We start from the raw sequence: 15,860 nt of genomic DNA on the forward strand, positions 1-15,860 counted from the left end.
AGCTCTCTGAAGTAGGTGATGGTAATCCCAGGTATCCTTTACAGTTCTGTTTTCAAAAATGACTCATGATCATTCACATTTTAGTCACTCCTCTTTGGCAAAGTTTCAGATCATTACATGACACAATTTTCATATATAAAGCAAGTCTTAAAAGCCATGATCAAGAGGTACACTACCATGATGCATTTATGCCAATGGAGTTGTATGGTTAAATGCTACACACCAAACCGAAAATCTCTCTCTAAGAATAAATAAGCATTGATTAACCATGTGAATTATGTAGATGGAAAAACAAAGCAAGATCAGATTAATACATTTGCACTAAAGGATCCTTCACTGCCTTTACAAATAACACTAAGTGAGTATTATCCAGGAAAAGATTGGAGTATTATTTTTTTCACCCAGGAGTGAACATTACATACACTGGAAGAGGAGTGTAGTGGTTAGAAATGGCATAACCAGTATCAGCTACTGGAGGACTGGGGGGGAGGAGGAAGAGAGGGGGCTCAGAAAACAGAACAGAGAAGAAATTGTTTATTGTTGTTTATTTAAACCCTGGCACCATTGGAAGTGACCAGTCTAAATCTCTATGCCTGAAATAGATACTACAGCATGTAGGAATTGGAAAATTTATCTGTGCCTTACCTGAAATTTTTCCTTTTTGGAGTAATGAGGTGAACAGATTGATGACACTAGATTTCTGCTCTATGAAGCAATGGATGCAGACCAGACAGTCAATCAGCAGGAGGAGAGTTTTGGCTCCATGTCTGATGATAGCCTAGGAAATCTCTAAACACTCCATATCCGTAAGGAAAATTAAGCCTTAAGACTAAACAGAGCAAATCTCCTGCTGAGCAAGGAATTTGATGAACAACCAAACTGTCAGTGCCAATTAATAATCCCATAGCTTTTCCCAATTAGCACCCCATTCAGGGTAGGTTGGATCTGTGGATCTCATGACTCCAAGAAAGAAAATTTTCAGGTAAGGCAGAGATAAATTTTCCTATTCTTATTCATAAGGTCTACAGAGCCGTGACATTGGGATTTACATAGGGGAGGAACGGGGGAACCATACACAGTTACATACCGATGCAAAAAGGGGGTTATCCTTCCCTAATAGTTACTGGAATCCTACAGTGAGGAGCACCCCTCTCTGGAAAGTAGAAGCAAATGCCTGGACGTCCAACTTGGAGAATATGGAGAACGTATGAACAGATGACCAGGTGGCTGCTGTACACATTTACTCATATGATGCATACGATCCTTCTACCCATGAAGTTGCCACAGCTCAGAGAGCGCCCCTTATTCTGGAAGATGGAGTTACACTTTCTGAACTGAGCAGTGCAGTGGATATTCTTTTGAGAGCTCTGTGCATGTCCAAAGTATGCCACAGTTTCAATATGGGGAGTGTCAGAACTGGGCAGAATGACAGAATGACAATTTCCAAGTCATTTCCTGTGCTCTATGAAGCCTGGGATTAATATTTGCTATGAACATGGTATCTGTTCTGGGTACCCACTTTATCTTTAAGAAAGGTGCAATATTGATTGAAATTCCAGGAAAAACAGCTTCAAGTCAGACACTGTGTGTGCTGACAACTGCTATCGAAAGGGCCATTTTAATGGTTAGAAAGTAATGAAACACCTTTGGGAGTGGTTCAAATGGAGAGCCTGTAATGGCATTGGGAACCAGGTTAAGATCCCAGGAAAGAACTCTGTGCACTTCAGGAGGATGTAGCAGCGATGCTGCCGGCAAAAACAAACAAACAAAAAAACGCTGGACATCTGCGCAAGAGGAAATGCACTACTTTCCCACTGCATTAAGACTGTTGGACACAGCAGCAACTTGGCCTTTAAGTGTCTGAATTGTCAGGCCCAGCCTGAGTCCAACTTGAAGAAATTCAAGAATCAATGGTACTGATGTAGACATAGGGTGAGACCTTTGTCCCGATACCAATGGGCCTTTGAATATACTCTTAATAGATTTATTTCTGGAAGCTAAAAGCATGGATATTGCCTCTTCTGAACACTCTCTTTGGATTAAGATGCTCCGTTCCAGAGCAAGACTCAGGTGGACTGGATTCTGATACATGATTCTTAATGGGTTAGAAGGAGAAGACTGAGATGATGCTGCTCAGGACTTGACTGTCTGTAGGACCTGTATGTGACAAATATCTCCCCTGGTTAGAAACGCTGAGTCCCTGACCACCTGGAAAAAGTAGCCAACTTTATCTGTGGCAGTGATAAATGGGGTACACTGAGGATCCTTCTGGCCTTATAAAATGGAGGCTAGGAGGGAGGGAGGGAGGAAAGAAAGAAAGGGTGCGCCACGAGGCCTCTTCTTCCATTAGGCAAGCAATAACTTGGACATTAGGACATGGTGACCAACAACGAGATCCCGATACTTTCCTCATCTTTTCAGCATGGTGGAAAACATCTATCCCACCGCTTACACCTTCCCAGGGTGCATGAGGAGGGATATACATTATCCTCATGCATGCATATATAGCTTGTCTAGAGCATATGTAGTCCTCATAACCCATAAGCATAGTTTACAATACTTTGAATACTCTTGCCTGAAAGAGTCCTATTGACCGTCAGTATGATTTTGGCTTCCAAGTGCCTAAATCCCTTCTGAAAATAAAACTTAAGACATTGTAATGCTAATGCAGAAACCCCAAATACCTTATAAAATCTTGGCCTTAGTCTAATTTGGCAGAGCACAATGAGAAGAGAGGATGTCAGAAAAACAAAAACTCAGTTCTGATGCTTCAAAATATCTAGCCTTAAAGATTTAGCATGAGAAGACTATCTTCCACAAGAACGCTTCTCTTGGGCAAGCAGCAGTGCCTCAGAGAAGAGCCAGTCTATACACTGGGACGTGTTAGAGCAACAGGGAAGAACCAGATCAGATGATTTATGGTAGGAAAACTAAGAACAGGCAACAGTAAAGGTGTCATCTGCTAGCCAGATGGTTTCTACTTCCATAAAAAAATTTATTCTGGGGAGAACTCAACTTCCCAAACCCAGAGAAGGGGAATTTAAACATCACCAAGTTCAGTTTTTCATTTGGCAAAAAATTCCTTGTTTCATTCCGTTCAGGGGTAAGCACCAGGGCCATCTCACGGCCTGTCAAAGATCGGTCACAAGATACCATTAAGCCTCAAACCACTTACAGACCTCTCTCCTTCAAGACTGCATTTCATCTGCTTCAGTACCGACGCCTGAGAGTTCTTGCACTTCCCAATTAATCGCTCGAGCGCCATGTGGCTGTGATATGAATTTGACTGCCGTTCTCGCACACACACACTTCACTTGAGCTCATTTCTCTCTTGATGTTTCACGTGTTTGGTAGATTTTTGCATACAGCTTTCCACTTTTGAGCAGAAGACTCAGTAGGATAGAAGTCAACACACTTTTGCATCCTTCCTTCCATATCTTCGCAAACAGTAGGCCTGACTAATATAGAAGGGAGGAGATCTGTTTAATTTGGGAAAACCAGCACAAAAACAGTGCTATATTTAAACCTCAACCTGTAGTGATCTCTGGAAGTCATGACAAAACAGTTACTCACCTTCTGGTAACTGCTGTTCTTCGAGATGCGTTGTTCATGTCCATTCCAATCAGGTGAGTGCGCGCCGTGTGCATGCCAGCTGGAAGATTTTGCCCTTAGCAGTGTCCGTAGGGTTGGCCTGGGTGCCCCCTAGAGTCGCACCTTCATGGTGCCCAATATAGCACCCTGCTGACCCCCACTCCTTCAGTTCCTTCTTGCCGGCTGCTCCGACAGAGGGGTAAGGAGGGCAGGTATTGGAATGGACATGAACAACAGATCTCGAAGAACAACAGTTACAAGAAGGTGAGTAACTGTTTTTTCTTCTTCCAGTGCTTGTTCATGTCCATTCCAATCAGGTGACTCACAAGCCAAAATTCAGAAGGTGGGGTCGGAGTCATCTACTGATTGGAGCACGGCTCGTCCGAAGGCCGCATCATCTCTGGCCTGTTGTGTGATGTCACAGTGCGTCGTGTGTATTGAGGACCGCATTGCCATTCTGCAGATTTCCTGTGTCCAAAGTGCTTGCAACCAAGAGCGAGGGATGTTCCAGCTAGCCGTCACCAGCTGTGAGAAGGAACTGAAGGGGTGGGGAGTCGGCAGGGCACTATATTGGGGGCCATGAAGGAGTGACTCCGGGGGGCACCCATGCTGACCCTCTGGATGCTGCTAAGGGAAAAATCTTCCGGCTGGCATGCACACATCTGATTGGAATGGACATGAACAAGCATTTGAAAAAGACGATATTACAGAACTATCAGATGAGAGATTGCTTTTAGAGTTGCCACTACAGGGGTGTGGGTGGGGGTAGAATCTGTCAATCCAAATTATGGCATTTTGTTACCTTTTGAAAGTTTAAAGAAACAAGCAGGGATAATTTATAAGAGACTGTTAGGATGCAGATTTTAAATAATTACACCTCACTGCCACAACAACAAATGCTTAAGTGCTGGGTATTGCTGCAAAGAAAAGCTTATCAAACTGCTGGCAAAAGGCCAGTACCAAGTCCAGCCCAACAGTCCAGTCTATAGGATGTGTCAAATGCTGTCACGGCAATTCTTCACAAGCTTTTAATGCTCACTCTGCAATGCCAGGTGCAAGCCCCTAAAACACAATTGTATGTAACAGTAAACCCAGATATTCTGTGCTGAGTCTGTGTTTATCTTGGAAAGAAACTCCAGTTCATTCAAACTCTGCTCCAGAGTGACCCTCAAAACCAAATAATCCCCTATCTAATAAAACTGAGTCCCAAAGAAAGCTTTATTTGCTGAAGAGGATTTCCTTTAGCTGATCTGAGCTCAGGTGGTACATTGTGCTGCATACACTTTGTAAAAGCTGACAATAGGAGTCAATCCACTCCAAGCCCATTCCTTTATCCCGTGAAATTTATTTACTCTCACACTGTTTCATGCCACAACAGCAACCCCTCACACTGTGGTTTCAGCATGTAAATTACAATTTGGCCTGTCTCTACACTTTATCAAACGTGAGGATTTAAAGTTAACAACAGATGTGTCTTGTCACCCACCTAAGCATTGGTCACAAGCTTCCTTCTTGTGAACTGATTCTCTCTCACTCACACACACACTTGACAAGTAAACAATTCAACTACTCAAAAACTTTTTATCTATTCTCTGTATCAACACTAAGGTGGATAAATTAATGTTTGTTGGGGGGGGAAGGAGGTGTTTAAACCGATGTCTTTTAAAGACAACTTAAAAAAATAAACATTTATACATTGCTAGTTTCTTTCTTTCTGCTTTATAGTCTTAAATTGCTAAAGCAGGTATTTTATATTTGCTTCTTTAATTTATTGCCTAATTATTAGTGAAATTTCTGATTTTACACTGAAATTTCTTCTGCTAAGAAGCTTCACATTAAAATGCTCACCTAGGCTGGAAAGAGACAAGCATTAACACCCTTACTGTGAGAACACCACAACTCAAACACAAAGCTGATAGGCAAATAGCCCATGCTATATTTGCAACCACCATCACCTTCTGATAGATTGAGCTTCCACAAGTCAAGAAAGCTACAATTCTTCAACCAGGCTATACTACTCCATCAGGGCTTGCAGTCTGAAGTCTTTGGGACTTGTGATTTATCACTTAAATGCTTTTGAAAAATCCCACCCTTAGATGGCTAAATATGGGGTTAGCAACCTAACTTTATTGCCTGTGTATTTTTATGCACATGCGTCACTTTAACACAAGTAATCCCACTAGAGTCAATCACGTATGTTGTTTTACTCACATAATCTGATTAAGCGTTTGCAGGATCAAGACCTTATTTTTCAATATTTTGTTTATTACCTATAGCAGTTTTGTCAAATTCATAAGACACCCTACCCATCGTAGCATTTTAAAAAAACCAAACGGCATTTATAATTCAGTTCCTTATCAATTCTAATCTAAAATTTTAATTGCACAAATTTTCATATTGGATTTAGACCACTTCAATCTGATTTAAGTCAACAATTTACATCACTCCACTCTGTCACACTGAATAGCACTTTACTCAGCAAGTAGTCACAATCTACTACTTGCAGAGTAAGATACTATTCAATAGGGAGTAAGAGTGGAAGAATCTGACACTACACAAATCTGTAAGAAAGTTAAAAAGGACAGTGTAATATGAAGCAGATTTTTAACAAACTCTCTTATCTGTTACTGACACCTCATTTTATAAAAATGACAGGATTTAAAAAACCTTTCCACATTAATGCTGATTGTTTCTTTTTGGATTTCATTTAAACTTGTGCAGGGAGAATAGATTTGTCAGTTTAATCTTCAGTTGCTTCTCATAGAGCTGCCATTCGGGGGGCAGATACCGCAGGAGAACATTTAAAATCAAACATTTTAAAATAAATCCAATGAAAATATTGCACTTAATCTTCAGGGTTCCTCAACCAGCTCTTTTACAAAACTAAATTTGGCCTCCCGTTAAATTATGACCTACTCTGAGAAAAGTTGGGAAAGTGAAACACCTCTCTCTATGAAACGAATAACTGGTTTAAAAAAAAAAATCATGAAATTACGTTATACAAACTCCAAACCCATTTTGTTTAAAGTAGAATCCAACAGCCATTACTTATACAAGCAGGCAAAAAATAAGATGTTCTTCATTTTGTAGACAGGAATGTGGTTTCACTTTTACAATTTTTCCTCGTCCCAGTGCGTAGTAGAGAACCACTGTCCTGTCAAACATCGGTTCCAAAGTTAAGTACATTAACAAAAGAGAAGATTGAGATGTTTCCATTTTTAAAAAAAACACAAAAAACATTCCAGTAAAAGTATTTTGGAATTAAACCTTCCTTTGCAATATTTAACTAACACCACTGCCCCTGTTAGTACAGGTATAGTTACGAAGGAAGCTGACTTCATTGCAGGATTCAGACCCCTGGGGTCTGGTGCAGCTATAGAAGTTTAAGGAATTACTTTGCATCTCCTCATCATTTTTTGCCTGTGATGAGGTTTTGTGTAGTTTTTTGTTTTTTTAGGTTACACTCACTAACATGGAAGTGACAGTTCAATACTTCACATCAGGCCCAATTCCCTACCTATAGCTTTCCATTTTCTATGCAGGCAGATGTCAAACTGACAGAGAGAAATAGCAGAACTCTTGGGATTCAACACATTATTTGTTCTACCCACCTAGTTTAGTATTATTTCATCCTATGTAAAGCAGCATGCTATCTTAATAGACAGTTAGCTTGATATGCCTCCATCGTCTTAGCCTGCCTCACATAAAACTATTAAAGTCAAGGCAAGGTATTTTTTGTTTAATGGTAATCATGTGATGTGAGCAAGTGAGGCTAGAAAATTTGATAGTGTGCATCCCCTCCTCTCCCCGCTTTAATTTCTGGCAACTACTGATGGAACCCGAGAATCCATGTGAAAGCATATCAGAGCTCATAACTCAGATTCAGAATACGAAGCAGATGCCATTTCAGCAAAGGCTTCTGACCGGCTAGAAAAGAGAATCTCTCCACAGAGATGAAGTTATTCCATTAATGCTTTTGCAAACCTATAAGGAAAGCCAACGCCTACTTCTTGCACCACTAAAATAGAATGTCACTGTTCTGGATGATGTTTTCTTCAACAACAACAAAGCATTCTTTTAAATAAATCCTCCCCCCCGTCTAAGTACAGTGACTAGACAATATTCCCTTTTAATTTCATCACAAGCAATTAGTGTTTTAAAATAGAATTCTGCTTTAGAGACCAAGCTTAACATTTGCCTCCCTTTTACCCATTGGGGAGAGAAAACCTGGTCTTCAAAATATCTCAGTACAAACATAAAAGCGCAAACCAAAGCAAGCCACGTACACGCAGACTCACATGTAGCCTAGTAAATCCGCGATGACTACTGCTACAACATACTTTGAAAGTTATGCCTCGTATGGTCCCTCAGATGGTCAATAGGGCTGGTACAAGAGGCACAGATGCGACCACATTCTTGGCAGGACCAGTCAGGGTCGTCTTTGATGTGGAGTCCTGGCTTGGTATTGTTTTCTACATTGATGTTTGCCCTTGGCACACAAAATACAGTGCCTCGTGCACGGCTGCCCTCCATTTCGCGCTGTTGCTTGCAACTTGCTCCAAGGATGACATGGCAATGCCCTTGCGTTGAGACCCTGCCCTTCACAACATCGGCAGATTTCTTCCAGTCCCTTCAGCTGGGTTTTCTGGAGCTCAGTTGCCCACGAAGTATCAGCTTTTGCTAGTCTCTTCTAAAAGCAGCCAAGTGACAAGGCCAGACCATTTAATTTCAATTGTGATTTTCACGGTGAACATTTGCTCAGAGACCTCAATGTCCAGTGTATGGTTCTGTCTGTTAAGCTATCTGGGGAGAATACGTTTTGGACATACTCTCCATAATCCACAGCAGAATCCCAACCCAAGTTACTGGGAGGTCTGCACAAAGGAAGGTATGATGACCATTCAGTAATCGAGCTTTCAGTTCCTATTTACTCAGCACCTTTTGATCACATTCAGCATCACAAAGTGGGAAATATGGTTAGCAGCACTTTTATTTCTGCCTTTTCCCACCCTCCTTTCATGTGCCAATACCTGGTCCACCTTCAGCTGTCAGGAGGGAGAGGGGGAAGTACAGCCAGCAAAAAGGGTTTGGAATGAATACGGCTCCAAAGAGCCAGTGTCTGGGGAGGTCCAAGGAGCAGCTGTCTTTCCAAGTGTAGCACGTCACCTCATGGTTCACGGATACCTCATTAGAGATACTGCAGTTTGTGACAGAGGAGTTTGGAGAAAGAATCCAGCAGATTATCTACAGAGCAAATGTCTAGCACTTTAACAACTATTTTAGATGGATGTTTTAAAGAAAATTTACTCCATGCTCCCCCTACACACTTCATTAATGTTATTGTTGCAAGTTACAAAGCCATTCCACCAACAAAGCATTGTGGGAGTTTCTTCTTCACTTGTAATTTCCTTGTGTGTTTTAGCTGATGTCACAAAGTAGGCATGTCATTTAAAGAAACACTATGCCCATTCCATACATCTCATCTGGACTTCAAATTCTAATGCAATTTCTGATATAAGATTTTGACCTAAAGTTCTCCATCTACAAATTCAAACTGCTATGTTTTCAAAATAAAACAGACAGGATTTCCTAAGAGCTGAATAAGCCTGTTTCAAGAAAAAAAATTGCTTTTATTGACTTATAACTCTTGCTGCTCCAAGAGCATGTACATTTGCAGCTGAAACGTTATATGAGCATGTATTCCGTTTTCATAATTCACCACAAGCATTGGAAAGGTCAAATACCATGGCGGCAGGCAAATGCTGAAAAACTGACTTATCAACGAAAGTTTTCAGAGGGTTGCAGTAGCACCGCTCAGAAAAAGAGTTTACTGCATGTGAACATTCATATAAAAGATACGAATGTACAACGTTTGATCAGCCATTTCTCTTGAAAAACAAATACTGAAAAGCCAAACTAGCAAATTACTAAATTGCTTCTATGATTACCGAGTAAGAAGAAAAACATTTTTTCCACAGGTATAATGTAAAGAAGAGATACTATAAATCAAAAACCTGCCTCAGGATACCATGTCTTTATTGAAGCAACTTCCTAACTCATTTTGAATTCATTGTTAAAAAAAAAATAATGGAGAAGGATAGCTTGGATGAAACGTATGCAAGGGCATCCCTCAAGTATCTTTTAAAAGGAATTGCGACATAGCCAACAGATCAGTTCTTTTAAACTCTTCAGTGTTATTTGTTTAAAGTTTATATTATATTTCTGAACGACACACAGCTGCTGTTTCCCCATTTGTGAGACAACAGAGCAACTTTAAAACCCCACACTGTAGCGCCATAGGGAATTCAGCTCTTCGGAGCTCTGCAAACAATGATTTTGGTACCAACCGCTCATTTAGCTTTAGCCTCCAGTCTCTAATACACCCTCATTTCTGACTCTCAGGGTATGTCTTCACTACTTGCCGAATTGGCGGGTAGTGATCGATCCAGCGGGGACTGATTTATCGTGTCTAGTCTAGATGTGATTAAATCGACCCCTGAGTGTTCTCCCGTTGACTCCTGTACTCCAGCGCCGCCAGAGGCACAGGCAGAGTTGACGGGGGATTGGCAGCAGTCGACTCACCGTGGTGAAGACACCACGGTGAGTCGATCTAAGTATGTCAACTTCAGCGATGTTATTCACGTAGCTGAAGCTGCGTAACTTAGATTGATTCCCTCCCCCTGCCAGTGTAGACCAGGGCTCAGTCTCAAACCATTTTTTGTTTTCAGTCTTTGGGTTAAACTGACCCCTCATCATGCCAGCATGAACTCAAAACACAGACGCTGAATTCTCTCTGGTTAACTATCTGTTCATTTGCACAGTGCACGTAACCACTAGAGAAGTGTCAAAATCCCTCTGTGCACTTTGCCCTTGAAGGCAACGTTGCACAAGCAAACTGATAAATAAGCAAAGTATCATGAACCATGCCAAGAAGAGTGGGATAATAGAAAGACATTTAGTACAGCACTGAGACAGTGAGTGAGTGTGTGTGTCTCAGTCATATGTTATTAATTAAGGGAACATTTCTTAAGTTTATGAATTGCAAAATATCAAGTTCTAGTCCTCTTTAGTCACCCACTGCTCTGGCTTATATTTTTTTTCCCCTCTTCCCTTAAATAAAAAAAAGCCCTCATGGTTAGGGCAGGAAATGTCAGTGTTTGGCAGCAATTTAACCCTGTTGATTTCAATGCTTGTCAAGGGCTTGGAGTTATCGTGGATAGTTCTCTGAAGATGTCCACGCAGTGTGCAGAGGCGGTCAAAAAAGCAAACAGGATGTTAGGAATCATTAAAAAGGGGATAGAGAATAAGACTGAGAGTATATTATTGCCCTTATATAAATCCATGGTACGCTCACATCTCGAATACTGTGTACAGATGTGGTCTCCTCACCTCAAAAAAGATATTCTAGCACTAGAAAAGGTTCAGAAAAGGGCAACTAAAATGATTAGGGGTTTAGAGAGGGTCCCATATGAGGAAAGATTAAAGAGGCTAGGACTCTTCAGTTTGGAAAAGAGAAGACTAAGGGGGGACATGATAGAGGTATATAAAATCATGAGTGATGTTGAGAAAGTGGATAAGGAAAAGTTATTTACTTATTCCCATAATACAAGAACTAGGGGTCACCAAATGAAATTAATAGGCAGCAGGTTTAAAACAAATAAAAGGAAGTTCTTCTTCACGCAGCGCACAGTCAACTTGTGGAACTCCTTACCTGAGGAGGTTGTGAAGGCTAGGACTATAACAATGTTTAAAAGGGGACTGGATAAATTCATGGTGGCTAAGTCCATAAATGGCTATTAGCCAGGATGGGTAAGAATGGTGTCCCTAGCCTCTGTTCGTCAAAGGATGGAGATGGATGGCAGGAGAGAGATCACTTGATCATTGCCTGTTAGGTTCACTCCCTCAGGGGCACCTGGCATTGGCCACTGTCGGTAGACAGATACTGGGCTAGATGGACCTTTGGTCTGACCCGGTATGGCCTTTCTTATATTCTTATGTTCTTATGGCTCAATAATAGGCACGTAATTGCATGATGGCCAGATTTTCCTCCCTCAGCTGCTAAGGGGGATTGAGGATAGAGAAGCACATTCCAGTCTTCAAGAGATGATCAAAAGATCAGAAGCCTAATTTAATAATTGTTAATAACCAAAATGGTAAAAATCAACTGCAGAGCAAAACAGCTGCCTATGCCTAGAAATGGCTTTTTTCCTCAGCTAATTTTCTTTCTTGCTATTGTTCAGAGCCTATTTAGGGAATTTTGTACTTTAGGCCCAAAGGATGAAATCCTCTGACTCTACAGGAAGTATCAGCTGCATTTCCTACGTACGGTTTGGAGATTATTTTACAGTTCCTCTCTTTAAATTGCACGTTACAAAACAGGAATGAAACATGCTCCTGTGAAAATGGACACAGTCACTATCATAGCTATATTACAACAGCAGTAGTATGTGGCTTTTCAATGCATTCGGTTCAGGAAAAATGTTTTCACTAATTTTCTTCATTTGCAGAATTTTAACTTCAAAAATTAATGTATTTGGGCCCTTCCAATGTTACCTCTCTTTTCCCCCCACCCAAGACAATCACATTCCAAATTCATGTTTCTTCCTTAAAAAAGATGTGAGAATATATAGAGTATTTAAACAGTAATCCAGTCCACACTACAGCAAAGGTCTCTTTGCTCTCGTCTACAGCACTATGTGGAAGCGAAAACAGCTGGACTTCACAACGGTGATTTTCTCTCATCTGGAGAATTCTCAACTAAGCATTTTTCCAGTGTATTGGTTACACAAAAAGAGCATAAAGACTGTATTAATTTTCACGTATCTAGCCATTTTTGTTCAGCAAAAATAGAAGAGATTTAACCCTCAGGTATCAAGTTAATTCACATTATGAACAAATGCCCCATCTTCTCTTGAGTTAGTAAAACACTAGGCAAACAACAAAAGTTAATAGAGCAATTACATAGAGCTCAGTAATGTTGAATTAATCTGTAAATAACATGGAAAACAAAAAAAACCCACCACATGTTGTGAAAACATTTCATAAAAATATTTTATTTCATAGAGTTTTCTACCACATATTGCAGAAACAAGTTATGTTTCCACTGAAAAAAGACCAAAATATTATAGAAAGGTATTACACCTTGAATCACTGCAAGTAACTATACACCTTTAGAGTTAACTGTAAGGCATTCATCAGCATGCACTGCTATCATTGCTTATGAAAGGAAATCTGCTGTACAATTTACAATGGGAAATTCTAAAATGTAACCCAACGGTGATTCTCTGGAGAGAACTATTTTTGCAGCTGAATATTTTCCTGCTTAACCTTGTAAACTTAAGCAATTAATTCTAGAATCCAGTGCAATTCTATACTCAAGGAGCTTCAAAGGCAAAAATTCATGATGCCACCTCGAGTTCATGAGTTTGATTCACAACAGATGCAGGAACTGTAGCCGTGGTTACACAGTGTTGAGTCACAAGACATTCCGATCAATTCTGATCAGATAGAATATAAAAGGTAAACAACATCTCTCACTCAGACACATTTACTGTCGATCAAGTCAGGGTGTGATCCTGAACTCCTTACCCAGATATACCACACTGGTTAGCTCATAGGTTAATTCCAGTGAGACGGCTAAGTATACAATGCCAATAGTCTTCATTATAGAACATGGACATTGCTCTCCATCATTTCCCCCATACCTAAATAATATTCACAGTGAATTTAGTGACACTGAAAGATGCCAGCATGAAAGCAATTGAAACTTAAGCCCTTGGCCAACAAAGCACACTCAGCAGACTTGCAAGCTTCCCCCATCCTACCTGGTCAAGTTCCCTTAACCTTGACCTGGAGTAGAGAAAGAACCTCAGTCTCCCCCTCCCATTCAGTCCTTGGACTTTCCATTTGAAGTTATGGGAGGCCTTGAATAGGCCTTGAATATCATCAACTGAAGTGTCTACATATTATAGAGTTATGTACAGCAAAGTATCACCTCCATGAAAGAAAAGGTATATGCAATGGGGAAATTTCTATATAGTTTTAACCTTGTTGTAAAAACAGACACACACTTTCAAGATGTCCAAATAAGTAAAACTGCTTGTAATTTATTTATATCCTTCCTCTGAAACTTGGAAAACAAGATGTTCCCTTATTAACATTCTCTCTCTCGCTCACACACACACACACAGGTTTATCAAAGGGTGGAATATATTTAAGGGAGTTTTGGTTGTTTGGTTTTTGCTTAAGAAAAATGAATATAGAAGCAAATTTTAGGGTTGCTGTATCTTAATATTGTCCTTGTAAGTAAAAGCAATTTGAATGATTACTTCCCTTATAGAATACTATTTGTGTTGCCTCCAATATTATATTTACAGTTTTAAGAACGTCTATAGGATATTTCAAGAGGCTTTTAAACATTTCTGTCACTTGTAGTGTGATTCAAACTTGTCTACCTTGCTTTATATCTTAACTAGCTTTCAGTCTGGTTTAGCAGACACTTTGTAACCAGGTAGATGGGAAGAGAATTCCCCTATGTGATTAAGTGTTGATATTAGATTTTCCAGTCTCTGGGAAAAAAATTTACATTTCACTTGAAATCACTGGTATTTGTTATTATAGACGATCGCCTTACAAGGTTCCTCTAACAAGTCAGATTCAATAAAAAAGCATCCTTAACCATTCCCAAGTGTTTTATGTAAGGCGATGGAAGTAATCATTGAACTGCTTTAGTCATTTAACGTTTGAAAGCAATGCACAAATCTAATTTAAAAATTCTTACACAAGAGAAGATATTCAAATAAGAGATTGTTGAAGAATTCCTTCAGAGACGGTACTCGAGGCGTTCGAAGTAACAAATACATTGTTTGCACACCATCTACCACGGTGAGGTCCTGGCCCATCCCTGGGACTCTTAGGTGCTATCACAATATAAATAGCTAGTAGTGAAAGCCCGACTTGCACATAGTGAAGTCACACGTGTAAAAGTGCTTAAAATGGCTGAAAGTTAAACGTTGAACTGGACAAGACTGCAAAATCCAGTGACAACAGACCGGAGGCTAATCTACACAAAAAAAAGAGTTCTCAGCCATGCTGGTAGCTGGTTCCATCACTTCATACTGACTCAACAGACATTTTAGGCTTCAGAGTAATGCAAGGAGTGGTAATTCGGAAATCATTTTATACAAATAATTTTGTTTCAAGCAATCATTTTAATTGCCACTTGTGCCTGTTAAATGGAACCTAAGTCAGGGGTTCAGAGGGAATACAAGAAGCTGACTGGACATCATCAGTTATCTGAATTTGAATTACCAGGCAACGGACACTCTACTGCCATGCAGCCAATATCCCTAGAATATGACACCGTTCAACTCAGACTCATTCAACCTCTACCTTCCATTTTCAGACATGTAGGACCTGAGCCAGCAAAGTATTTAAGCATGGGCTTAACCTGAAGTTCATGCCTAAGTGCTTTGCCGAACTGGGGCCATTGTGAGCAATGTCACTCCAACACCTGCCAACCAGGCTCCACCTGGTAGGAGAGTAAGTATCAAACTTAGCTCACCGCAGACACTTTGGTAACGACATCTCTTGCCACTGCCAGGCCTTGTGCAAAAGTGCGGGCAGCCACAAATGCTCGTGTCACTTGTAGTTTTAGTTTCCGCGGTACATCTCCAAATGGCTTCAACTGCTCTGTGTACTTGCTCACGCATTCGAGGTATTCGTCGGTGAAATGGTACTGTGGGTTCACTAATCGAAACATACGTTCCAGGAGACGCGCCCAGAAGTCATTGAGCATCTCTTCCAGGTTTACGTTTCCACCCACATAGTAGCGCTTCAGCTCTATGAAGAGATCCTTAAAAAGTTCAGAGTTCTGCATGTATAAACGACCATATGTCCGCAAAAACATGTCATTCAAGGATTTCTCTGCATTTTCAAGCAGTTCTTTGAAGAATTCTGGAAAAAAGATAAATGAAAATATACAGTAAACAATTTCAGGTAATCATTTTCACAGTTCTACAAGCTTTTCAAATATTTCCTTCAATAATTCAACAACAGTAACCGCAAATGAAATTGAAAGCTAAGAGCTCTTACTGGAACATCACTCTCCCTTAGAGATGTTCTTATTTTTCATAATTTTTGTTCCTTCTGATAAATGAAAAGGACAGATCCTAAGACATGGATGACTGAAATTCCTTTCTATGCATAACTGAACAGCAAGAGAAAAAAAACAGAAAACTGGAAAAAGACTGCAGTTTCCTTTTAAAAAG

General features: G+C 40.2%; 1 protein-coding gene across 1 annotated transcript in view; it reads right to left on the reverse strand.

The window, feature by feature from the left end:
- Nucleotides 1-15,860, reverse strand: part of GPC4 (glypican 4) — a 107,565-nt gene that overhangs the window by 18,910 nt on the left and 72,795 nt on the right. Inside the window, exon 3 of the mRNA XM_045030115.1 lies at nucleotides 15,155-15,546. Within this exon, the coding sequence (XP_044886050.1) occupies nucleotides 15,155-15,546 (392 nt within the window). The remainder of the gene's footprint in view (nucleotides 1-15,154; nucleotides 15,547-15,860) is intronic.

The sequence above is a fragment of the Mauremys mutica genome, chromosome 9 (genome assembly GCF_020497125.1).
Source record: "Mauremys mutica isolate MM-2020 ecotype Southern chromosome 9, ASM2049712v1, whole genome shotgun sequence".
In the NCBI taxonomy this organism is placed as follows: Eukaryota; Metazoa; Chordata; order Testudines; family Geoemydidae; genus Mauremys; species Mauremys mutica.